Source organism: Lissotriton vulgaris, chromosome 1_1 (assembly GCF_964263255.1).
Source record: "Lissotriton vulgaris chromosome 1_1, aLisVul1.2, whole genome shotgun sequence".
Classification (NCBI taxonomy): domain Eukaryota; kingdom Metazoa; phylum Chordata; class Amphibia; order Caudata; family Salamandridae; genus Lissotriton; species Lissotriton vulgaris.
Window position 1 is genome coordinate 1,781,975,709 of NC_141685.1, and position 26,707 is coordinate 1,782,002,415.

Below are 26,707 nucleotides of genomic sequence, written 5' to 3' on the forward strand. Positions count from 1 at the left end.
TCAAACCCTCGCTAAAGGCATAGTTCTGGGTGGGAGCTGGTGGTAGGCCCTTAGTTGCTAGGTTAGTGGAATAGGTGCTTTTACACAAATGCTTTGTCACTCATTGAACAGTGCATTGTACTCTACGTGGACTACTGTTGACCACTGGAATTTCTGCAATGAGGAATGGCGCACCATGTTTATTTCTTAACTGTAATACTTGGCATCCGCACACTTTCTGGAGTAGTCTCTGTGCATCCGCGCTAAAATACCACTGAGATTGTCATGCTGACGCTGCCAATCAACCCACAACATTAAGAGCACCATCCTCTACCAGTATGTCATGGGCTTGCCCTTTGATGTGCAGGTGAATGGCTTAACAGAAGCAGCAGGGAAAAGTGTCAATGGAAGTTACAGCAAAATGTTGATGACACCCCTGATGAAAGCTGTTGGCAGCGCACGTAGACATTTCACCAGCTTCAAATTTAATTTAGCTACCATCACTGCTTTTTTCAGAAATTGTTGCTTAGACAAATCATACAGAAATGTTAAACAATATGAAAATGTACATCAACCTAAAGGGGCTAGAATCCCGCTCGTTGATCAGCATTGAAGCGAACCGGCAGTCTAAAAATAAATGCTTAATCGGTCTTCATAATTACAGATCCCACATGGAAAGGAGGAAGAAGGCAGTCGTGGTTCACGAGAGAGTTGTAAATTAGATTATAAGGCTTGGAGACCCTGTGAACACATCAGCCGAGCTGTTCCCTGCTCCTCGTTCAATGCCAATCTCTCAAGAAAAGAAATAACCCAAAGGGAGCGTAATTACGCTTGACGTATGGAACTGCTTGTGTACACGTTCGTTTGCAGGTAAGACGCTGTAGTTCAATCCTCGCCCTTAGGGGCTCTTGCGATGCTGTTTGGTGCTGTATTTTTTATGAGCGGCTCTTGTTTACGTCTTCTGAAGAACAGTACAGGTGCGGTATTGCTGTAAGAGGTTTGTAACTGGCTGAAAGAAGATGCTAGGTTGAGCTTTTTTTCTCGTGTCTTTTCTTTTTTTCTCGAGTCTGATTTGTTTACATCTTGTCTTGGCCGCATTGCTCATGAGGGAGTCCGGTTAACACGCCATTGGTGTTTCACCAAACACGGGATGAACAAAGTAGCGCTTAGATGAAGATATGTGCTCTTGCGCGGCGCTAGGTGGCGCAGCCTGTAGAGCTCTGTAATATCTGCATGCTCATATTGGCGTTTGGATATTGTCCCAAGTACGAGTCTTACAAGACATTGATTTATATCTTGATATCTGTTTTCAGTGTTTATTGGCTTTCATTCATGTTTAATAGAACTTGCTGGGGTGCCCGTTTCAAGGTTGAACGGCTTCGTTTTAGGAAAAATAAAGTTGTTATGGATTGAGTGGCAAACACAGTCAGGCTCCGTTGAAACTCCATCACAGGCCTTTGCTCAGAACACTGGAGAAAAAAAGAGATATTTACTCGATGTATGCAAACAACTTGAGAGGGACCAGGAAGCGACTGGAGAACACATGCAGATAGAGATTACAAGAAGGAATAATATTTAGAGGGCTGTTGAAAGCGTGACTTTTCAGCACCTCAGATCTCTGTTAAGGCCTCCATCTTCTGTGCAGGTCGGAGTAAGGTAGTGCCAGTACACCCAAGGGGAACTCGAACCACTGATGTGATACAAAATATTTGGACCTCCTTGCGGATGGATCCTGAAATGTCGCTAAAGCTGACACCTCACAGAGGTACAAAGACATTGGCCTGAGCATGGCCTCTGGTGTGTAAAGGCACTTTTGGACTGCCGGGGCATACTGTGTCGCCAAAAGGAAAAGGGAATGTATGATATTTCTGAATTAATATCGGTGAGGCTTCACTGTCCTGTAAACATTGTGAAGTACTGTTGGTTAAAATATGTTAACGTGATGGCCACATTAAATGACTGGTTGAAAATTGTAATAAAAGGAGCTATGTGATGAAAAACGAACAATTGTTGATCCCCAATAGTAGAAGTGTGTGTTAAAGTGTTTGTAAAGTAGTTACGTGAAGGTTGTTAATGAAGATCGACCTGCAATGTGTGCAGTTTTGCACACATGAAGTAGTTTCATTTTTCTTTTGTGTGTTTAAAGATTGCTAGATATTTGCACTTTTGATGTTGGCTGCACAGTACACGTGTGGTGATAGGACACGCTTATGTAAGACAAAACTTTGACAAACAACGAAGCTCTTTGAAAGTAGGTGTAGAAATGTGTCCAGGGGCGGAAAGTTAAAAGAAGGCCCAATGAAATACTGCAAGTATGTGAGGAACTAGGACTCTAGCCATGCCTGCTGGACAAGCTTACAAGTCAGCAATAAATGGTATAAAACAAATATTTTTGCAAGCACACAAACAAATGCATGCGGTCTGGGAAAGTTAAATAAATGACAGTAAAATTGTGAAAGTGTTTGAGAAACAGAAAAGTTTTCCTGCAATTGCATTGGTAAAAGTAATTAGAGATGGATGACGTTTGCAAACGTGTGCGCGAATAGCTATCATTTTATAAGGTATAAATTACGGTTAAAATGTTTGTGCACAGAAGGCGTTTTAAAAAATGATCTTGTTTTGATGGAAAAATATGCACCTTGCCAGCAAGCTTCAAATGCGTGTTAAAACAAAGGTAGCATTAAATATCTTTAGGGTAAAGAAAGGAATATAGCCCTGCATGCTAACAAATGAGTTTTGTTAAATGTGATCGATAAAGACAATAATTTTTTTTAAGGAGTTGGAGCTGCAAAACAGCCTGAAATCATATTGTTTAGAAGCACAGTAGAAATGGGTGTTATTTGGATAAGCTTGACGAGAAAGGCCCGGTGAAAAAAAGAAAGTGTTGTATAGGCAAATAAATGTATCCTTGTGTACTGCTCTAAAACAGTAGCGACCCATGGTGGGAGTGCTGCTGGGCGCTGACGTGGGGCGGGGCATGGTGGGGGGTAGTAAACTGAGGATTACGGACGATTAAAGGTAAGTAAACATATAAATAAATAAAACGAATTTCGATGCACGCGTTGCATCGCCAAAAGCGATGCAGCGTGCTCAACGAAATTTGTTTTGCCCCTCCCCCGCATCACGTCAGCTCCCAACAGCACTCCCACCACGGGCCGCTACTGCTCTGAAAATATTTCTTTAAATGCATCTGAAAAAGTTAGCAAACATTAGTTAAAAGGAGTCTTATCCTAACACAAGAACAAATGTATGGAGGTAGAGAAAATTAAATAAAGGCCCAATCAACAAAGAAAAGTAGCAATTAAATATTTTGTGTTGTTTCTAGATAAAAGTATGCAACTTGCCACCATTCTTGAATTGCTTGCAGAAAGAAAGCTTACATGTTAGAAATTGTTGGGCAAAGTACGGCGCTCAGGGCCGGACTGGCCGTAGTGGGCACCAGGCGTTTCCCCGGTGGGCCGCCTTTTTTGTTATTGTTGGTCGGTAATATCGCCCCCCTGTAACAAAATCGTCCGAAACAGGCCCTAGCAAACAGCACTGCTGCACACACTTCCACCCCAGGGGGGCCCAGCCGAGCAGTTTGCCAGGGCCAGTTTTGGTTCCCAGTCCGGCCCTGATGGCGCTATGTGAAAATGTGCACACTCACGTAAAGTTAAAGAAGGGCACCCTGAAATAATAAAGTGTGTTATATTCAAACAAAAGTATGGTAACATTAGTAACAATCGTTTACAATGCAATAGGTCTCACATTATTAAAGTATGAGCTATTGGCATTGTAAATGACAATGCCTTTTATTCATTTGCATCTGTGCATAAACAAGCACTTTGTACTTATAGTCCATGCTTATGAGAAGCAAGGCTGGCAGTCTCTTTTACTGCCAGCCTTGCTCATCGTAAGCAAGAACTATACGTTCAAAGTGCGTGTTTATGCACCGATTGTAGGTTTTAAAACAAATGAATAAAAGGCATTGTCATTTACTGATTTGCATATGGCCATGTCTGAACTGGGGTGGCTTGGTGAGCAAAATAACAATGGATTAAACCCAGATCTGTGATTGGGGGTGAATGTTTTGCCAATGTGCAGCATTCCGTCCATCATCTTGTGTGTTTTATTGGCATTTACAATGCCAATAGCTCAAACTTTAATAATGCTGGGCCAGAGGACTATGAAACCTATGACTTGAAACCAGAGTCGTATGAGCTGAAGCACCAGGTAAGTTGCGGAGCTGTTAGAGCCTTGGGGTGATTGGAAGGCAAGGGCTTTTGGAGCTCCAGTACCAATGAATCCAGAGGGACATTTGAGCTTGATGGGCCACATTTATCAACACTTTGCACCGGTGCAAAGTCATCAAAAGTGACGCAAAATGGTGTGAAGTGTTGATTTGCAAATTCATTTTCAGCGCAAAAATATTATTTTTTTTGCATTGAAAGTTGAAAAAAGTAACGCAAAATAGTGATTTGTGCTAGTTTGCATTAAAAAAATGTTCCATGCTTGGTGTAGGGGCGTTCCCGTGCCACCACCTATGGTTTCCATCGCAAACCCCTATCTACTAACATTTGAAGACAAGCTTTGCGCCAAAAAAAGACACCAGCTCAAGTCAGGCACAAAGAAGGATAAACGTTTTTTCTTCTTCAAATGTTTCTAACTTTTTCTGAGTGCTGTTCTGCACAATACACACAAAAACAGGAACAGATTAAAAGTAAGTCCAGGCATAGTATTTTATCTCCCAGTACAAAACCTATGCTAGGCACACGAAGACTCATTTACTCTGTTGTACAGGATGTGTTTGTGGTGCTAGGCAGACAGAAAGTGCTCTAGCACTTGGGAAGAGAGCAGAACAGCGGCACTTAGTAGATATGGGCCTTCCTGCTCTCCCCCTTTGACACAGTACAGTAAGTTGGTGCTGGCCGTTGCATACAAAAATAAATTGCATTTGCTTCAAACTGTTCAACTTCGCTACAGGCACCACCATTATGCGATGTTAACAAATAATCATGGACTGACTGACTATTTAAAAAATATAAAGGATAGCTGGAAAGTATGCAACTGAAAGTCTATAACATTACTCAGTTGTTTGGTAACTAGGAGCACCAAAGTGACAAAATATTATTTTGCTTGGTGATTAGAACATCCTTTGGTGGGTGGGTTTGAGAAGATGAAATGCACAAATATGTTTAGATAAAAGGCAGTCTGAAGCATGCTTGCTTTCCATTGTACTTGTACCCACCTCAGAATTCGCTAAATGAGTGCGGGCATCAGACCGAAGGGGCAGGTGGTAGGGGAGAGGGAGGCACATATTAGATCAGTTTACTACAGATACATTTAAGCCAAAGGTCTTTAAAACGATCTGCTGCCCTACGTGAAATTGTTTTGAAAAAGGGAGGAGCAATTTCCCTACAAGGGATTTTGTTTATCTAGAGTATTTTACAATTGCTTTATATACAATATTTTTTGAGGGTCACACCCTTAAAAGTGGTGGACAGCAGATTTAATCAAGACAATAAATGAAAAAATTTAATAAAGTGACAATTGTTAGTTGGTAATGTAACAAATCATAAACGGGGCGAGAGAATATATTTCAAAAAGTCATATATTTAATATATGTTCTGCAATTTTGATCAGGGAAAACAAGAAAAAAAGAGTGGTTTACTTCGACAAATTGCAGTGTTCATTGCAGACGAAAGAACGATTAAGTCTTCGATTAAGTCATGGCCAGAAAAAACCTGGTTGGGCCTTAAACCCAAATCTAAAAATATGAAAGATGTGATGTGGAAACTATGAACTACAGAGGAGAAAAGTAAAGTTGGGGGACCGTGATTACTGATAGAACTAGAACTAGAGGGGGAAACCAGCAACTGCTAGACAAACAAAGTAAACCTGAGGGAAGGATGAAAGGAAAAGGGGAAGTGATTAAGAAAGTGGACTGGTAAAGAGAAACAGGAGACACAAGAAAGACACCAACTGCAAACAACAAATAAGGAAACCAGAGACCAGAAAGGTCACCAGAGCAAAAACTGTTCGGTTAAAACTTACAAAAAATCACTAAAACTGTGACTGGGAAAGAGAGTTGATAAAGGAAGCATCTTCCCCCAAAAGAGTATGGAAAGGAGGAAAACGAGAGCCACTGATAAGGATGGGACAGGTAAAGACATCACAAGCTAATGAAGAGTTTAGGAGAAGACATAAGAATTGTTGAAGATAAAGGAGAATATAAAATTAGAAGCCTTCTGCTGAGAGGGGGATGTAACAAGTTAGCAGGAGGTGGGCAGAGGGTCGGGAACAGGTATATAACTGTAACTACTAAAAGACAGGTAGATAAATGCAGCGAAGATGGAATTGCTAGACAGTATATAAAAAGAGAACTAGAACTTCAAAGAAGGGACAGGAAATAGTAGAGGGTATGACGGGTGAAGACATTAAAATGAGCTCATAGGGAGAACATAAGGAATGCATGAGACTAGAGAGAAGCAGGGAAGAGGATCAGAGAAAACATCCGGATTGGAGAGAATAAAGCTATCAGAACTACAGACAGGGACTGATAAGGCCATTACGAGCTACAAGGGAGTGAGTGGAGAGAACACAAAGGGCTTAGGGGGTGCGGGCACACAGCAATAGTAGGAAGTTGAGGATTAGGGTGATAGCTGCGACTAGTAGGAGCTATTAAGTATAAGAAGGTAGAATAAAGTAGCAGGGTAACCAAAGACAGTGAGGAAGATAACAGGGGGACAGGCAGGAGCACAAGAAGTGTGTGTGCCTGGCGTGAGATACAGGTTGATGAGCGCAGACACGAACATGGAAAGAAAAGAAATACAGGAACATCTGTAGGCATGAGGAAGAAAGAAAACCTCTACGGGAGAGAGGTGAGATGGGTCCGGAGAGGGAGGTGTGCAGAAGGATCTGAGATGAGGGAAAACAAGAACCCTGGAAGGCAAGGGATGCAGTGAACCGCTGCGAAGAGAGACTGAGGGAGAGGAATTGGTTAAAAGACCCCAGAGGACACAGGGTGAACCGAGCCTTCAAGGTGAGGAAGAGGGGTACCGATCGAAAAAAAAAACAATCAGGAAATTAGAGAACTGCCGGGAAGAGAGGAGTGTATGATAGAGGAAAGTGGAAAGAAGAAAGGACAGAGAAAGTGGCTGCATGACATTGTTAGTAGCATTAAAATGAACGGAGACTGAGCAATGAAGTATGTTTAGAGGAGAGATAGACATACGAGGAGAGGAATGCAAAAAGGGAGAATTTATGAGAGCAAGAATTGGCAAGAAGGGTGTGGAAACTTAGAAAGAAGGGCTCGGTTAAGTATGACGCGAGCCGAAGAAGCGACGGATGCTGAGCTTAAACTGCACCCTCCAAGATCACACATCTAGTAGGTAGTTAAAACAGAGTGTGCATATGTGCTTCAACGTGCTGGGTCTTTTAACAGCTTCCCATCGCCCCAACACCTTGGGCTGTCCCGGCGCCCTCGCGAAAGTGAGAAAGTGAAAGCGTATCAGAGCGCATAGCGCGAGAGGAGACAGGCGCGTTCACAGCCCATGTCTCCTAACCTGCCAGAGCGCCAGAGGAGACGGGCGCGTTCACAGCCCATGTCTCCTAAAGCGCGCGGTCACAGTCATTGTCTGCAATGGCTTTGGTAAGCTCGTGCACATCTCATGTCCCACTTCGTTAGCTACACAGCGACAATAAGTCTCGCTTCGCAAGCAGCGCATGGCGCTGCATCGCTAGGCGAGAGCTAAAGAGGAGCCCGATCCCAACACGTGAACAAATGCGTATAGGCAGGTAAAGTTAAGAGCCAATTAAATAATGGATGTTTCGGAGAAACTATGAAATGTTGCAGTGTGTGCTGCCACAAATATAATTTTTCAAATGCATCTGCAAAAGCCATCAGAGATACATTGTATAAATGCTAGAAAATGGGTGTGTGAATAGTATTAAATAATACGATTAGAAAACACGTTTCAAATTAATGGTGCACAGAGTGTAAGTCAGTAAATATTTTATGTTATTTCTCAATAAAAGTATGCAATTTGTCACCACGCTTGAAATGCTTGCAGAAAGAAAGCTTTCAATTAGAAATTGTTGGGCAAAGTATGACGATGAGCAAAAGTACGCAAGCATATGCGTGCTGCCATGTACAGTTAAAGCTCAATGAAATAATAAACGTGTCGTATAAAAAAAGAAATGTAACCGTGCGTGCTGCAGTGAGAAGAATTCTTTAATTGCATCAGCAAAAGCATGCAAACGTTATTTAAAAGGAGTCGTATACCAGCTTAACCTCATAAAAGAAGTACCAGCCATAAAAGCTGATGGAGAAAAAGTAATGGGGCAATGGCATACTGATAAGAGAACAATGTATATGGCCTAGTGTCAGAAGTCACTAGGACTCTAGTACGCACTACAACAAAAGTTTTTTGAAAATTTATATCGTTCAGTTTATTTTAAAACTTTTTTTTCAAAACCATCAAACATATAATGTTCTCATTATTCTCCTCGATTAATATTTTCTGGCACAAATGATACAGACATCAAAAACCAATGATTAAATTGTGAGCAACAAAAGCAACATTTTGTCAATACACAGGTTCACTAAAGAGTAAACACAAAACAATACAAAAGAAAAAACCCAATGCATTTCGGGTCAATTGCCCCTTCGTCGGGGGTCTAATAAATGAAAGCGGAAGTGTAACCTGCGTGTGGTTGTTCCTATTTAGCCAACCAATTTCTGTCCTTTAGTCAAGTTTGCATCTGCATATAAAGCTTGTGAAAATGAAGAAAACCTGCGTGTCTAAGCGGTGGCGTCTCGATCACGCGAATGTTTCTCTTCACGATGCGCGCAATATTCCGCCGCCGGCCGGTAAGCATGGTGACGGGTTAGCCTTGATGAGAGAAGATCGGAATATTGCGCGCATCGTGAAGAGAAACATTCGCGTGATCGAGACGCTACCGCTTAGACACGCAGGTTTTCTTCATTTTCACAAGCTTTATATGCAGATGCAAACTTGACTAAAGGACAGAAATTGGTTGGCTAAATAGGAACAACCACACGCAGGTTACACTTCTGCTTTCATTTATTAGACCCCCGACGAAGGGGCAATTGCCCGGAAATGCATTGGGTTTTTTCTTTTGTATTGTTTTGTGTTTACTCTTTAGTGAACCTGTGTATTGACAAAATGTTGCTTTTGTTGCTCACAATTTAATCATTGGTTTTTGATGTCTGTATCATTTGTGCCAGAAAATATTAATCGAGGAGAATAATGAGAACATTATATGTTTGATCGTTTTGAAAAAAAAGGTTTAAAATAAACTGAACGATATAAATTTTCAAAAAACTTTTGTTGTAGTGCGTACTAGAGTCCTAGTGACTTCTGACACTAGGCCATATACATTGTTTGAATATTAGTTGGCAGGCACTAATCTGGTACAGCACACGTATCGCCATATAGGATTAAGCCGCAGTGAAATACACGAGTGCAGCACCCTACTCCATTCATACTGATAAGAGAAGCACACCCCAAAAAAAGCTAGAACCAATAAAAACGAAGAAAAGCTAAAGTGACAAGCACATAGACAAATAGAAAGAGAAGGCGGGATGTAAGCCCCTTTTAAGATATATTGAATACAATATATTTCACAAGCACAGCACAAGCGCTGTGCAGGCAAAATCCAAAAAGGGAGACCAGAAATGGTCATCCTAAGTTGAGAACAGTGTTCATTCAACCATAACACAATATTGTAACCAACAAATTCCTTCAAATCTAGTGCTCGCAATCACCTAAATGAACTTCTTTTATCAAGCATCCATACTGAATCGAGTAAGGGACTCTCTTTTCAAGAAATATCCCATGTATTGTTTTCCTGTATTCTTGTAACTCTTCTTGAAGTATTTTGTGGAGTTAAATAACACGTTCCTCCTGTTTGTACTCCTTTGTACAGTACCCTTCAAATTCTTATCTTTGGTTTTTGCTTAATATGATAACTGTCATGGACATAAAAGTAATCATAACTATGTGTTGATCGTAGAAAAGTCAGGAGAACAATTCAAATCGTCACTCGATTGGGCAAAGCAGAGACTAATCAGGTATCAATTTTACCCATTTCAAATACAGAAAAAATTTGATGATGCCCCAGGACATAACAACTTTTAGAAATCATCTGACTGGAAATAGTATAGCATGCAATTCCTTGGGGGAAAGAGTTAAGTTAACCCCTGAGTTCATAAATGTGGAGCCAAGCAGAGTTCCTGATGGAGACAAATTGAACCAGGAAGCAAATTGTCCTCCATCACACAGCCCGAAAGAAAGCAGGTTGTATTTGTCAGGGATCCAAAATTAAGCCAAATCAAGAGACATTGGAGATGGGCAATCAGGGAATCTTGTCTATGATTCCACAGAGACAAGGCACACCCTTTAAAAGTAAGATTCTGATCCCTCACCAAAGAGATCTGGGGACAGATGTCTTGTTGGAAGGATGAAGACCGATTGGGCCCCAGAAGACCCCAGAACAGACTTACCTTAGGAAGAGGGAACACTGCCTACTGCAATGAAGATCGTGATTGTTACAGGGGAGAAATTCAATAGGAGCCAGAAGACTAGCAACAAAAGGACAGGCTGCCTCTGTTTTACCAGCATCAGAAAAACTGGCTTCTTTGTTCAGCTTACGGGAGGAATAAACCACCAAGTGAAAAGGAGTGTCTACAGACAAAATACATTATAGATGGAGGCAAGACAAACCCCTGATTGTGATTATGATTTAGCTAATATGGGACAGTGTTTCCCAGAAAACACAGACATGTACTGAGAGACCCTGGCGTGGCCAGAAGACTTTGAATAAGGAAACCTACATGATAGGACTTTTTCTAGAGAAGCAGAAATCATTACAAAAATCAAGAATTCGTGTGCATGAACTACCTGGCACTAGCTTCACTGATGGGGATCTAACACAATGTAAAGCTAAACAGCAATGTCAGAGGAAGGCTGGGCCAAAAAGCCAGATGTATTTTGTTTCCAGCAGAATGGACCGGGATTGGAGATAGATCACAACGGGATAGGACGAGCATCCCAAAGAGAAGTAGTAAGCACTTGGAATAAGTTACCTCCCGGTCTCTTCCTCTTCAACTTCTGAATCATCAAAAGAAGGCATTGGTTGTAGAATGTATATGGTGAGTTTACAACTGTGACTACAGCTGCCCACTCAGTCAATGCCATACATAAGCTGATGCGTCATACAGATTTACATTGATAGCTGACAGTAAACAAGGTAAATATATCAAAAGGGTGCACAGATTCAAATATTTGAATAGCAACAATAATTCTATCTGCAGTATTCTGTACTTTGTGGTTTTTCTTCAATATACGGTTTGGAAGAAACAGTGAATCCTGTAATCCAGAATGGCATCGATAATGAGTCACTGCAGATCGATGGCCACCCTGTATAAGACAAAGGAGAAAGTGCCACAGGATGCTATAGGGATACAATCATGATTAAGGAACCTCTTGCAGAGGTACATAAGTGGTCATTGTTGAATTTTAAATACAGGCTTTTCACCTCGTTAACTCGGCTAGATCGGATGCCCTTTTTAAAGTTCCAAAATGCATGGTGCTGGACAGTGCCTCAGCTGAACCCCATCCACCAGTTGCTCCCAATCTGGCCCTCATTGCTGCCATGCATTGTTGTACATGAACTGTCATGCCTTCCTGGTCAGCCCTGAAGTCAATGCCAGAGGCGTAAATGGCTACCCAAGGCCTGGATGAGGTACACTTGGAAGAGGCTTGGAGAAAGGGATGAACCCTGTTGTACCACACAGGTGATTTGCAAGAGCTCTGAAGAAAAAAGTGCAGCAGTTATGGCATTGATGTGACAATAAATAAGCATTGGCAAAGCCAATAGGTTTTGCTTAAGCATAATGAATTGGCTTTGTAAATATGTTTACCTGGTGTATTGCAGTGCCACAAGTAAAATTACTAGCAAGAATATATCCGAAATGTCAGGAAAAATGGGTATCCTAGCGGTGCAGAAATGCTGTTTGAAACGTTTAAACCAAAGGGGGTAAAAGGAGGTAGGGGTCACAGAAAGGCAAAGTTGAGGGATTAAATGGGACGTCTATCAGTGGGAATAGGCAGTAGTTGAAAAGCAAGCATAACCCAGAAGGCATTTTTGGGGGCGGGCAGTCAAATGGTGCATAGGCACAATGGGAGGCAAATGAGAGGAAAGCATATTACAGAAGGGGTGTAATGTAACCGGAACTGCCGCCTGCTGAACTGGGGAACTAGGGGCTAGATGTAGGTAATTCCCATTTACAGACTCTTAAATACCGAATTTTACCGAACGGGTATTTAAGAGTCTGTAAATGGGAAGGGGGCAGATTTAGATAATTCCGAATTTAGGAATACCGAATCTGTAAGATTCGGTATTTACCGATTCGGTAAATACCGAATCGGTATTGCCCATTGATTCCTATGGGCCTTGAAGCCCATAGGAATCAATGGGAAATACCAATTCGGTATTTACCGAATCGGTAAATACTGAATCCTGCAAGGGTGCAGGGGGTGTCACTTTGACACCCTCTAGCACCCCAAGTACAGGCTTGTGTGACATGTGGCACACATACATGCCCTAAGGGCATGTCTGTGTGTCACATGGCACAGATGTGCATGCACAGATGTGCATGCACACCTGAATTCGGTATTTTACCACACAATAGGATTGTGTGGTAAAATACAGACTCTTAAGGGCCTGTGGAACTCTTAGGAGTGTCAGCTACATATGGATTTACCGATTCGGTAAATATACCGATTCAGTATTTTACAGAATCGGTATATTTACCGAATCGGTAAAATTACCGAATCGGTAAAATTACCGATTCGGTAGGCCCCCTACATCTGAAAAGCCTAATACCGGTCGGAAAACGGCCGAAATCGGCTGTTTCCGAACGGTATTAGGGCTCCTACATCTGGCCCTAGGTTCGAGTCTCGGCATTGACTCAACATCCTGTGATTCTGTCCAGTTCACTGAAACTTCCCAGGTGAATAAAAATAAAAAAAATGAGTGTGTTCATTCAATAATTTTTGGGGAAAAAGCCACGCTGAATGACGATAATGTGAACTGTATCTGATGGTTTTAGATTGGACATAAATTTGGCTTTTCTGCTCACACAATACCAATTTCATAACATGCCACTTACTCTCTGTCTGGGCTTCATTTTACTGGAAGGACCTGGCAGGATGGCAAGTGTCCACCTCTGACAGCCTTTACTTGGTAACATGATTTACTCAACCCTCCAATTATATGTTTGCATTTTACTATGCAAGCAGAAAGAAAGTCGAGGGGGTAAAAGGAACCTCCTTCTGGTTTGTATGCGCATTCAGCAGTGTGTATGTCTGCAAAAGATAATTTTATGTTATGGGATTTTGTAGAACGCATTGCTGCCCCAGGGCTTCCCAGCGCTAGTAGTCAGATTCAGTACAATAAGCCAGAGGGTGATTTATTAGTACTGATGGAAGATCCCAGTCTTCAGCTTTTTCCTGAAGATTGTTTCTGTTTCCAGGAGTCTACGTTCAAGTGGTTTGAAAGTCATAGCTTGGGTGCCAGATGAGAGAAGGATCTACCACCCCATCTGGCTCTTTTAATTCTAGTCGTTTCTAATAGACGTTCAGCGCAGGATCTGAGGCATCTATTGGGGACATATGCATTCACCAAATCTCTGATTTTACCTGGGCCCTTGTTGTTTATGGCTTTATGTTGCAGGCAAAGGGTCTTGAATTTGACTCTAGCCTTGATCGGTAGCCAGTGGAGTGCTTTCAAATTCTTCCTCACTGGTCCCTGAATTGGGACCTTAGGCAAAGGTCTAACTGCAGCATTCTGCATGACCTGGAGTTTTTTGTTAACACATTTTCGTGCCCCCAGATAAAGAGAGGTTCCATAGTCTAGGCGTGATGTAACCAGTGTATGTATTACTGTCTTTCTTAGCGCCAAAGGGATAAGCTCCAGAATCTTGCAGAGCATTCTGAGTAGCCCAAAGCAAGTACCTGCCAATTTATTTCCTTGGGTCTCCTTTGTTAGCTTTCTGTCTATCCAGAATCCAAGGTTTTTAGTAGCGGAGCTCGGGACTGGTGACATACCTAGACAATTCAGCCAGCTATTTAGAGGCCCAGGGACTGCTTTGTTTCTGAGGACCATCAGCTCAGTTGTGTCCCCGTTCAGCATCAAACGGCTGTTTATCATCCATTGCACAACCCTTTCCAAACATGGCGCTGTAGAAAAAGGGTAGGGCTGATGACCTTTTTCAGAGATGCCCGGCGTTATCCGCCTCTATACCACTCTAGTTATCAAACAAAGAGGCAGGCGCTGGAGACTTGAAGGCAGGAAACAGAAGTTTTATTCCGACGGAGCAGAACACATTAGATCAGACAACAAGGTATTGTCTCGAGGTGCTCTAACAGCCTCTCTGAGGCCTGGCCTCTTATACCCTGGTTTATGGCATGTGACCACTCTTTATTACAATCAAGACATTGTGAAGTAAGGAAAAAGACATCCCCGTAATCCTCGTGTCAATCCCACCCCCACATGCATCCACAATAGAGGTCCTCAACCTGCTGATAAGAGGAGGGGGCTATCGCGCAGCTGAGTGTTCCGCCGATTCTTAGGATGTGTGCGCCTGATCGTATCCCAGGGGGTGGGGAGACCAGGATCAATAGTGGGCCCTTTGAAGAGGAGCGACTCCATACAATAGGGGGCAGTAAACTGTATCTCCCTGCTTAGGCGATGGCCTCGGACCTGTGTGGACAATCGGACTCGGTGGAAGGGGTCATCAAAGGAGAGGTATTCATGCCGCGTGGACAATCAAGCGCAGAGGGAGAGTTTACCAACAGAGGGGTATTCATGAAAGGAAAGGAGGTGTTTGGTCAGGCGCGAGCGTGACTCCCAAGGACAGGGTCATGCGGACTTGTGCATGTGAGGGAGGGGGGCAGCCAGGGTGCGCGGAGGACGCTCGCAGGGTCAGGGGGGGCGCGCTGGTGATCGATCGTGAACGGGGAGACCATGGTACCCAAAATGGCTGTCGTGCAGGTTATACGTGGGTGACAAGCTGGCGCAGATGATGTTCAGTTCGTAAACTTAAATTCCACAGTGCTAGATGCTCTGATTCACCATTAGCTCTGAAATCGAGTGAGATCACCAGCTGTGTGTCATCTGCATATGATATCATGGAAATACTGAAGTCCTGAACTATGTCAGCCAATGGTCACATATAGATGTTAAACAATGTAGTGCTGAGCGCGGAGCCCTCTGGCACCCCAAAACTCAAGGGCATTGTATCTGAGAAGAAGTTGGCTTCCATGACTTGAAAAGATCTATCCGTTAGGAATGATACAAGCCTATCCTGGATCTCGATGTCCACAATACTAGTTTGTAGAGCAGAGTGGTTGACGGTACCAAATGCCGCACTTGGATCTAAGCAAAGTATGGCGGCTGAACTGCCTTGGTCAAAGGACATTTTAAATTTTTCTGACATGGCTAGCAGTGCAGATTCCATACTTTGCTGTTCCCGAAAGCCCATCTGCATAGGATGAAGATAGAGGTTATTTTCCAGAAAATCTGATAGAGCTCTGTTTACAAGTTTTTCAAGTAGTTTACCAATTGAATCGTAAAAGTGATATAGATTGATAATTCCTATGTTGAGCTGAATCTAGGTTGGGTTTTTTATTAGAGGTTTGACTAGTGCGCGTTTTCAGGCTTTTTGGGACTTCATCTTCCTCTACTGAAAGATTAAGGGTTTCCATTATTGATGGACACAAGTCCTTAATGACCTTGCAGAGTATATGGGATGGGGCTGGGTCCAGTTGGGAGCCTGATCTGATCTTTTCTATTAAAGTTCATACATTACTTTTATTAACAGATTGGAAACAAGTTAAGGCCGGAGTGGAGGAAGCACACACATGATCTCTTTTTTGGCTTATAATTGTCTCGATCCCACCTTGAAGGAGCTGTATATGTCCATTCCTTTTTATGGAAATAAGTGACTAGGGGCCAGATGTAGGTAATTCCTATTTACCGATTCTTAAATACCGAATTTTACCGATTCGGTGTTTAAGAGTCGGTAAATAGGAAGGGGGCAGATGTAGGTAATTCTAATTTTAGAATTACAGAATTGGTATGATTCGGTATTTACCGATTCGGTAAATACCGAATTGGTATTGCCCATTGATTCCTATGGGCCCTGAAGCCCATAGGAATCAATGGGAAATACCGATTTGGTGTTTACCGAATCAGTAAATACCGAATCCAGCAAAGGTGCAGGGGGTGTCACTTTGACACCCTCTAGCACCCCAAGTGCAGGCTTGTGTGCCATGTGGCACACATGCATGCCCTAAGGGCATGTATGTGTGTCACATTGCACAGGTGTGCATGCACAGATGTGCATGCACACCTGAATTTGTTATTTTACCACCCAATAGGATTGTGTGCTAAAATACCGACTCTTAAGGGCCTGTGGCACTCTGTGGAGTGCCACCTACATCTTGATTTACCGAATCGGTAAAATTACCGATTCGGTATTTTACAGAATCGGTAAATTTACAGATTTGGTAAATTTACCGATTATGTAATATAATGGCCCCTACATCTCAATCACCAATTACCAGTCGGTAACGGCCGAATTTGGCCATTACCGACCGGTAATTGCCGACCTACATCTGGCCCTAGGTCATTACATTTTTCCTCCGAAGTCTGAGAAGTGGGGTTATTCTCAATTATGGTAGTTGGGGATTTAACCACTTTGAAGAGGTCCTCTGACAAATTCTGAGCCTGATTCATTTCTTTTCAAAAAATGTTGCCTGAGCATCTTTAATGTTGCTATGATAGATTCTATCTTGCCTTAATTTGCAGGTCATAGTTTTTCCTCTATTCCCTTTCGGCTTTTTTTACAGTTTTTCCTTAGGGATGCTAGCTGTGCATTAAATCAAGGAGCCTTTTTGGTATTCGTTTTTGGTTTGAGAATCATTTTGGGGTGACCTTGTTTTATGATTGAGTGATCCAGCTTTCCCAACAGGAGTATGCTTCTTCAATACTTCCCTCTTTCTTGGGAGCCGAAGAATCTAGAAAATCCCTCCAAGCTTCCGGGTTAAACTTAGACCAATTCCCCAGCTGGATATTAATGGTGGAATGGAGATTTTTCTTCCCATCACCCATGTTACACAGTGCAAAAGGAATGAGATGTTGGTCTGACCAAAACACAGGTACTGGGGAGGATACTGAGATTTTGGGATCATTAAAAATTAATGGGTCAAGTATATGTCCTTTAATATGTGTACCAGAAGTTATTAATTGGGATAATTGTAGCGCCTCAAGTTCTTGTAACAGCCTCTTAACATTAAGAATATTTAGATCACCAAAGTGAAAGTTTAGATCTACCAGAATGGCGATTCGAGCTTTCTTCATCATAAAACTAGCCAAAGTATCTATTAAGCTATCTAAAAACTCAGCGCAAGGACCTGGGGTCTATAAATTAGCAGCCCTGAGAAGGTGTATGTCGGAGTGAACGTGATGGCGAATTGACAACATTCACAATCTACAATGGAAAGAAGATTAATGACACAAATTATATCCTTCTTTTATTAGGACTGTAAGACCCCGTCCCCCTTTCCTATACGATCTTGCCTGTAGATTTGAAACCTGGAGGTGGGGGGGGGCTGCCATTATAATATCCAGAATGGAGTTATCATTTAGCCAGCTTTCTGTGAAAAACAAGACTCAAGGTCTCCCTCCTACAATAGCAAATTAATTTGAATACTGTTAGCAAAAATACACAGGTAGTAGTGTTCCCTCACAGGGAAATATCCACACATTCACTGAGCACAACATGGTCTGTCACCATTCAGAGTGAAAAGTCAAACAAGGGGGCGTGGCCAGGATGGCGGTGTGAGCGGACGTGCTTTGCTGAGCTCCCGCCGCCGGCCACCGAATCTAGCACGACCACAGCACCTACCCGGCCGTGACCGGTCCCGAGAAACTTCTGGCGCCGACGGTGCAGCAGCGGTGATCTGCTGGTCCGGTCCTGAGCCCGGGGACGGCCGGACCCGTGACCTGTCGGACTGCGGAGGCGGCGACCGTTGGGGCCTGGTGCGCTCAGAGTGCCGAGAGCGCGGCCGAAAACGAGGCCGAGGTGGGCGGAGCCACAGCGCCGTCCGAGAACGCACGGAGCAGGCATCGGCTGAAGCGGCGGGTCCGGCCCGCGCGGCAAAGCGCGAGGCTTCCCACGGCCCTGCGTGGAAGCTACTGCGGACCTGCCGGCCCCAGCACACATTGGAAGCAGACGTTGCCCGGGCTGTCGCCGGCTCCCATCGCCGGACCTAGTGCCCCTGGAATCCCGGCCTGCAGCTCTCTGGAACGGAGGTACGGGGGGGGTTGGGACAGTGGTACCAGGCGCCCCCCCCCCTCGCCACACACACGCGACCCGGCCCGCCAAGCCAGGCTCCATCAGCGCGTTAGGCGCGCTCACCGGCCGGAGCTTCACTAGCGCGTGAGGGGTGATTGCCTGCGGCGGCCCGCCCTTTTTTGGCGCACCGGCACTACAGCTCCCCCCCCTCCTGGACCACTGACCGGCGCGACAGCGCGGAGGCGTCTGGGGTCTCACCGAGCACAGAGCCTACACGCAAGCGGGGAGCCTGTCCATGTAGCCTGCATTGCTCCCACGCCACAGGCCCCTGCGGCGACCCCGACGCTGGCCCGGACCCCCGAGGCACAAGGCGGGCCCATCCCGCACCTGGTTGGCACCCCTTGGCGGAACCCGCTCACCCATACCCACGCTGCGGAGGCCGCGCTGCGCTGAGAGCACCGACTGGACTCGCAGAGAGCAAGCGCAGCGCACCGCCTTCCCCAGACTGGGCGCCAGGAGACACAGCGGCGTTGGCAGCCTGGGCCTGCGGTCCACTACCAGAGAGCTACTGGACAAGAGACGCCACACGGACCATGTCCACCACCAGGACGAGGAAGGACCGCTCCATCGCGGACCTCTTCACCCCCGGCGCTCTGGGGAAGAAGGCGGACGCCTCAGCGGCCAGCCAACGCGGGGGCGCCGAGAAGAAACACCAGGCCTCGCCAGCCCAGGGGCAGCCGGATACTGAGGGCCCAATCACGCGCTCCTTCCTGGAGTCACTCTTCATGGGACTTCGCGAGGACATTCAGGACTTAAAGAAAGAACTCCAGGACGAGATAAAAGAGGCGCGCCGCGATACCGACGCCATTGGTGAGAGAGTGGCGGAGCTGGAGACGAAGAGCGACGCACGGGACATGGAGATTGAGGCACTGCGGCAGGAACTGGCGCGCATTCACGACCAACAGGTGGACCTTCAAACACACGCCGAAGATTTGGAGAACCGCTCCAGGCGGCACAACATAAGGATCCGGGGGGTGAAGCACTCCCCTGACACGGAGGACCTCTTCCAGTTCACCCGGGAGCTGTTCAACCACATCCTGGGACGCCCGTCGGATGCACCCCTGGGCCTAGATAGAGTGCACAGAACGGGCCCGCCTAGAGTGGCCACGGCTCACCCAGCGGACATCCTTGTGTGCGTCCAAGACTTCCGCACCAAGGAGGAGATCCTAGCTAATGCGCGCAGGATGGCGCCGGTGTCCTTTGGCGCGCACTCCCCTGCCCTCTATCAGGACCTTGCAGCACTGACCCTGGAGAAGAGGCGCCTCTTCCGACCCGTCACGGCGGAATTGCGGAAACGCAACATCTCATACAGCTGGGGGCACCCCTTTCGCCTTGTGTTTAAAATGGGCAATAACCTCCACCAGATACGCTCCCTCAAGGAGGCCTGCGCCCTTCTGGACATTGAGGAGCCGTCGGAGGCCGAGAACCCCGGAGCGGGGGTTGCACCCAATGAGGACACGCCGGGAAAATGGCGGCAACAGCGGAGGCGACACAGGCCGCGACGCCCCGCCACCAAAGAAATAACGGAGGGCCAACGAGCGGCAGTGGAGACGGTTGCGCAAGGCCTGGCGAATAAAGAGCACGATTGAACTCTACCACGGTCACACGGCGCTGCCAAGACATGACCTGGCCGGGACGGTTCACCCCGGCGGCGGGAGCGAAGCCTCGCTGACCCGCGTTGTGTCTACGCCGTCCCCTTGATGGCTGACCCACGTGGAGAGGCGCGGTGCCCGACATCACCGTCGCCATTGCCCACACACCAAGTGTTCCCTTCCCCACGGGTCCAGCGGAATTTCACCTGGACCTGGGACTATGTTGATTTGGACTTCTTTTTGGTTGCAGGTGCGGAGGGCGGGAATGGGGGGGGGATTCCATCGGTGCTTGCACCTGTAAAGAGAATCGAGCATTGCACTATTGGGGTTTGGGGGGAGGGGGGAGCTGCACCAGTTGGGGTTGGGGGGGAGTTGGGGGTAGAGGGGGGGGGGTTGGAGGGTTCTCCTTGGAGGTTGGGGGGGACAGTTGGGGATGGGGGGGTGTTGGGGGGGGTAGGGGAGGGGCGGGTGGGCTCTCCTTGTCCAGGGGATTGTGACATCATGGTAGGAGTCGGCAGGACCCCCTGCGCAGCGTCTCTTGCAGCCTGTTGGTCTGTGGCGGCCACCTCCGGGTGGGGAATAGCATCTCCCTTGTTACCCCAGACATGACACGTCACCTAACGGTGCTTTCACTCAACGTGCGAGGTCTTAATAGCCCGAATAAGCGCAAAGCAATCCTCTCCTGTCTCGAGCGCTCCAAGGCGGATATCTGCCTCCTCCAGGAGACGCACCTTGTTCGCAGCGATCAGCACAGACTCAAGTCACGCGCCTTTCCCTGGCAGTTCTTCTCCTCCTCCCCGAAGAAAACGGCGGGGGTGGCGATCCTAGTGGCTAACTCCTTCGAGGGGAGGGTCCTCCAGAAAGAGGCCGAAATTAAGGGGCGACTTCTGCTTTATAGCTTCCAGGTTGCAGGCCATACCTTGCTAGTGGGCTCAGTCTATGGCCCGAACGAGGGACAGGAACGGTTCTTGCATACGGCACTAGAGTCCGCTACATCCACCACACGCACGCACTTGTTGTTAGGGGGGGACCTTAACATTGTTTTTCACAACACGGCGGACCGCTCAGGCCAGAGATCCGGGCAGGTGGGAGCACTCACTGCTGCAGGACACACGCACGTGGCGGACCTGGGCCTCATAGATTTATGGCGACACATGCACCCCCAGACCACAGCATATACGTACTACTCGGCGGCACACAAGACGTATGCGCGGCTGGATTATTTCCTGTGCTCTACTCAGCTAGCGCAGCAGGTCGAGGAAGTGGAGATTCTGCCGGCCGCGCTCTCGGATCATTCCCCAGTTGTGACGACACTTCGTATAGGCGCCATGCCAGCTCCGCAACGACACTGGAGGCTGCGAGACGGCCTCCTGCAGATGCCCGACACCCAAACACGCCTCACTGCTGCGATCGACCGCTTCCTGGAACACAACGCCAATGATGACACTTCGAAGGCCACTCAGTGGGCTGCCCTTAAGGCGGTCCTCCGCGGGGAACTCATCTCCATAGCCACCGCCAACAACAGGGACAGGGCGCTGAAGCGTGCCGAGCTTACCCAACGGGTGGCGGAACTAGAACAGATGCACCAGCGCACGGGAGCAGCGAGGGCATGGCGCCAATTATGCGCCGAGCGGAAAATGTTGGCGGCTTTGGACCAAGATGTAGCGGAATACGCCGCTATGCGCCTTAAGCACGCCTATTACACCGGAGGCGACCGATGCGGGAAGCTTCTGGCGAGCAGACTACGGGCGCAAACCCAACGGCAGCAGGTGCGATCCCTCCGGTCGGCTGATGGCAGCCAGATCACGGAGGACGCGGCGATTGCGGCGACCTTTGGCACCTTTTATGCGGCGCTATACGACGCGGACCACCTGGACCCACTCGCCGGCCCGGCATACCTGCGGGGCGCGGAGCTCCCCTCCCTCAACCAAGCCCAAGCGGACTTCTTGGAACGGCCCATTGGCCTGGAGGAAGTCATCTCTGCTATTGCCCGCCTCAAGGTGGGGAAATCCCCGGGACCCGATGGCTATACCGCGGCCTTCTACAAAACCTTTTGCCAGCAGCTTGCCCCCCTCTTGCGCGACCTGTTTAACACCTTTGACACGCCTGGTGCCATCCACCCCGACTTACTGGAGGCGTCCATCTCTGTCATCCCCAAACCGGGCCGCGACCCGGCGACGTGTGGCTCATACAGGCCCATCTCGCTGCTGAATGTAGACTTGAAGCTCTACACGGGCATTCTGGCGGGCCGCATTGCGCCTTACATGCAGCAGCTGGTAGACCCTGACCAGGCGGGCTTTATCCCCCAACGGCAGACTAGCGATAACACCAGGCGAGTGTTACACCTCATTGAGGCCGGGTCGCGCACTAAACCGGGCTGCATGCTCCTCACCATTGACGCGGAGAAAGCATTCGACAGAGTGCATTGGCCCTACCTCGACCAGGTCCTCCGCCACTTCGGTTTTGGCGAGAAGCTCCGCCACCGCATCTTCAATTGCTACCGCCGGCCCAACGCTATGGTCAGGGTGAACGGCCACACCTCCCCGAGGTTCGACATCGGCAGAGGCACGCGCCAGGGCTGCCCCCTGTCGCCGCTTCTATTCGCCCTATACATGGAGCCGATGGCTCAGAGGGTACGGCAGCATGCGCTCATATCTGGTATCAAATTCGGTGCCGATACGCACAAGATCAGCTTGTACGCTGACGACGTCCTGCTATCTCTCACCAACCCTATGCAATCCCTGCGTGCTCTCTTTGTAGAGCTCCACACCTTTGCCCTAGCCTCGGGTTTCAAAATCAACGAAGCTAAATCTGAAGCCCTGAACATCTCCCTGAATCCAGACGTGGTGGCCGAGCTTAAATCGGAATTCAAGATACAGTGGTCGGACGCAACCATCCCGTACCTGGGCGTCCGCCTGGCTCCCTCCGTCAGGAGTACCGCTCGAGTCAACTACGGGGCCCTCACACTCAAACTTCGGGAGCAGCTCCGGCGTTGGAAGCCGCTCACACTGTCATGGCTCGGCAGAATTGCCGCAGTCAAAATGACTCTGCTGCCGCAGATTCTGTATTTGTTTCAGACGCTCCCCTTGAACCCCCCGCAGGGCTGGCTTCAACAAACCCAATCGGACCTGTCACGGTTCATTTGGAACGGCCGGCGGCCTCGGTTTAAGCACGCTCTCGCTACCCTACCCCCGGCGAATGGGGGGGTCGGCGTACCCGACCTCACCCTGTACTTTCAGGCAGCGCAGCTGCGCACCTTCGTAGAATGGTTCCAGCTGGAGTCCGGCAAACACTGGCTCTTCCTGGACCAAGCAGTGGCCGGCCGTACCCTCCAGGGCGTACCTTTCCTGCCACGCCGCCACCGCCCCCCTAACCTGTACGCCTCTGAAATCACTAGCACCGCCCTGCGAGTGTGGGACAGAGTGGCCGTGGCAAAGGGGCTGAACTCCTTCCCCTCGCCTATGACTCCCATCTTTGAGAATCCGGACTTCTCGCCGGGCCTGGTCCCCGGAACATTCACGACGTGGCGGACGACGCCCTGTAGGGCGGCGGGACACATGTTCGACATCAAGGGGGTCCTCCCGTTCCAGCAGGTCAAGGCGGATTATGGCGTGGCCGAATCGGAACGCTTGCAATATCTGCAGGTGCGCCACTGGGTGCTCCACCCCTCGATCCGGCCCGGGGCCCAACGGCACCTCACACCCTACGAACGGTGGCTGCTGACGCGCACCTCCGACAAGAAATTGATTTCAGACCTTTATCAACAGCTACTCCTCACCCAGGCACACACATACAACGCAGGTCAGGCCCGGTGGGAAAGGGACCTGGGGAGACAGCTCACTAGGAAAGAGTGGGAGGGGGTGTACCATAGGGCCAGACACTCGGCGCACCACACCGGGCTCACAGAGACATTGACTAAGGTAGCCATGTACTGGTACCACACCCCTGAGCGACTTCATCAATGGGATGCCCGGGTAAGCGACAGGTGCTGGAAGGGATGTGGGGAACAAGGGACACTGGAACACCTGCTGTGGAGCTGTAAGGCGCTGCGCCCCTATTGGGACCCTATCCTGGATCTTATTGACGCACACCTGGACACTCAGCTGCCGCGATTCCCAGCATACATTATTCTAGGCCTCCCGAACGCCCTCATGTACCCCCTGAAATCCTGGAGAGGCCGCTTGATCGCTCTGGCACTTGGGGCTGCAGTCCAAAACATCGTGGCCCACTGGAGGGCGACTCAGGCCCCGCAGCAACTGGGGTGGCTTCACCGGCTATGGGCGATCCTGGGCATGGAGAAGCTGTCACTGGCGGCGGCAGGGAGGGGGGCGGACTTTGCGGAGCTCTGGCGGCCATTCCTCACTCTGCTTACTGGGGAGTTTCGGGAGGTGAGCTGCCCGCGCTACCTGCGCCTGCTACGACTGGCGGAGACACCTCTCCCGGATCCCAAGGCGCACACCCGTAAGCGCACAAGTACTGCGCGCGCAGCACCACCTGATTGTTAAGCGGGGACCACATCCGTTAGACTACGCCTGGAAATGGACAAGGAGAGGGGAGGGTTAGGGTGGGAAGGGTAGGGGAGTTGTTTACAGTTCTTTGTTTTATGGATTGCACTAGCTCTGATCAGCTTGCACCGTTGTAGCACCTCTTATGACGCGGCCGGCCCAGTGGGGTTGTAGGCGGCTTGCTGTGTTAATACATGATGTTCCCGCTGGCCCCGTGTTGGGTGCCAGTGTGGTCGCTGACCTAGGCCTCCCAGGAGTGGGGTCGGTTCTACAGATGTCTCGGAGGTGCATTTCATTGCCTATGCTCAATAAAATATTTAATACAAAAAAAAAAAAAGTCAAACAATTTTTGCTTTATTGTAGCAAATGAGTGCTAGATCAGCCCCAAACACCTACTGCCCAAAGGTATTATCAGCACAAACAAATGTGCAACACACTGAAAACAACAAATGAAGCTCTTTCATCAGACCATTAAATCAAATATTTGTCAATGAACAGTGATGGTCAATTGTATAGGCAATAATGTTGCCAATGAAATAGGTCACTGTAGTGACTCTATAAATTTCTAACACCATCTATTGATGTAGAAACACCCAATACAGCACATCAGAGTATCCAAATGGCACGACAATTAAACTCTTTTCATTGGCAACATTATTGCCAATAGACAGCTCTGAAACACAGTGGATTCTCTGTTTCTGTGTCGGATGGCAGGATCATTCTCGTTTGTGGGACACTTTGAGATGAGCCGTTTTGATGATATCCAGACTGGAGTTCTTGTCCATATACTATAGTGCAAGAACGGACGTTTGCCTCTTTAATCCGAGTTTATCAAATCCTACATCTATGCCTTGAAAAAGTCTGAGCAAAGACGAAACACGTGTCGGCTAATCGTGTGCTGGGAATTTTAATTCTGTCAAAACATGATTACAGAATGCTAAACAGCATGAATAATGACCACTCTGAATCTCTGTTTGCTGATGAATTTTGTTGTATCTCTCTTGTTCTCAGTATAGTGATACATACCCAAGGGTCTCACAGAATTGACCATCACTGTTCATGGACAAATATTTGATTTAATGGTGTGCTGAAAGAGCTTCATTTGTTGTTTTGAATTTGAATACTGTGTTTAGGGAGGAAACGCCAAATAATTTGGCATAGTTTCCAGGACATATTCTCAGCTGAGATCTGCCAACATCAGTGTTGAGATTATCTTGTACATTTAACCAATAGTTGCAATGTTTGATACCTGAGCTTTTTCCGAGTGGCAGTCAAATTGCCCTCCGTTGTCACCGCTTGGTTCAGAGATAGGTGTGAGTTTCAGCAGCTGATTCGGGGTGCACTTGGTGCATGTCTGCCGAATTTGGGCAGGGTTGCTGCACCCTGGTCTTGTTCAGGTGAGGATGGGCACAGACAGGCTTGTCTTTAGGCATGCCAGTGACTCGGTTGCTGCGCGCATCTGCTGTGCACCCGCTGCCAAGCCGACCTTTAAAGAGTCAGAGGTCAGTAAACTAGCACGCTGACTTATGGTGCCAAATTACTCTCAATGGTAGACAGGGGTAACACTACCCCTCTACCGCACTCTATGGTTATCTGCCTGCCTGCTGAGAACTTGGACCTGGACCTCACTCTCGCTACCCACAGGTACAAATTTAAAATCTAATGTGAAAATTAATAAGAACCTGCTTGATACATCAAAACTAGCACACTTAATGTCCTGTCTAATACGTTAAAATGGCACATACAAAATCGGCACCTCTTGCTTCTTATCGCGCATTAACTGGCGCGCCCGCTGCCCAGCCACCATTTAAAGCATCAGAGTCAGTTAACTAGCACGCTGACCTCTGGCACCAAATGACACTCTATGGTGAGAGGGGTAATACTACCTCTCTACCTCACTCTATGGTTATCAGCCTGCCTGCCTGCTGAGAACCTGGACCTCACTCTCGCTAACCGCAAGTACAAATGTAAACTCTGAGTTAAAAATCAATAAGAACTTGTTTGATACATAGAAAATACATTAAAATTGCTCACATAAAATCAGCACCACCTGCTTCTTAGCTCTTATGTTAGACATGGCATCCTTAGTGTGATCTTCCCCCATATTTTCTGCCTTTCAAACCTGTCTCAAGTCTGTCATTGCAGTGCCTGTATGTGGAGTTCACTGCCACTTTGACTTGGCATTTAAAACTACGTGCCAAGCC

At 47.5% G+C, this 26,707-nt stretch overlaps 1 protein-coding gene across 2 annotated transcripts in view; it reads left to right on the plus strand.

Annotated features, from left to right (window-relative positions):
- TAFA2 (TAFA chemokine like family member 2) overlaps positions 1-26,707 on the plus strand; it is a 1,199,141-nt gene that overhangs the window by 404,605 nt on the left and 767,829 nt on the right. For both annotated transcript variants that reach the window (XM_086919106.1, XM_086919105.1), the window contains exon 3: positions 644-849. Coding sequence is in view for 1 of the 2 variants with exons in the window: in XM_086919105.1 (XP_086775231.1) it covers positions 818-849 (32 nt within the window). In the remaining variant the exon portion in view is untranslated. The remainder of the gene's footprint in view (positions 1-643; positions 850-26,707) is intronic.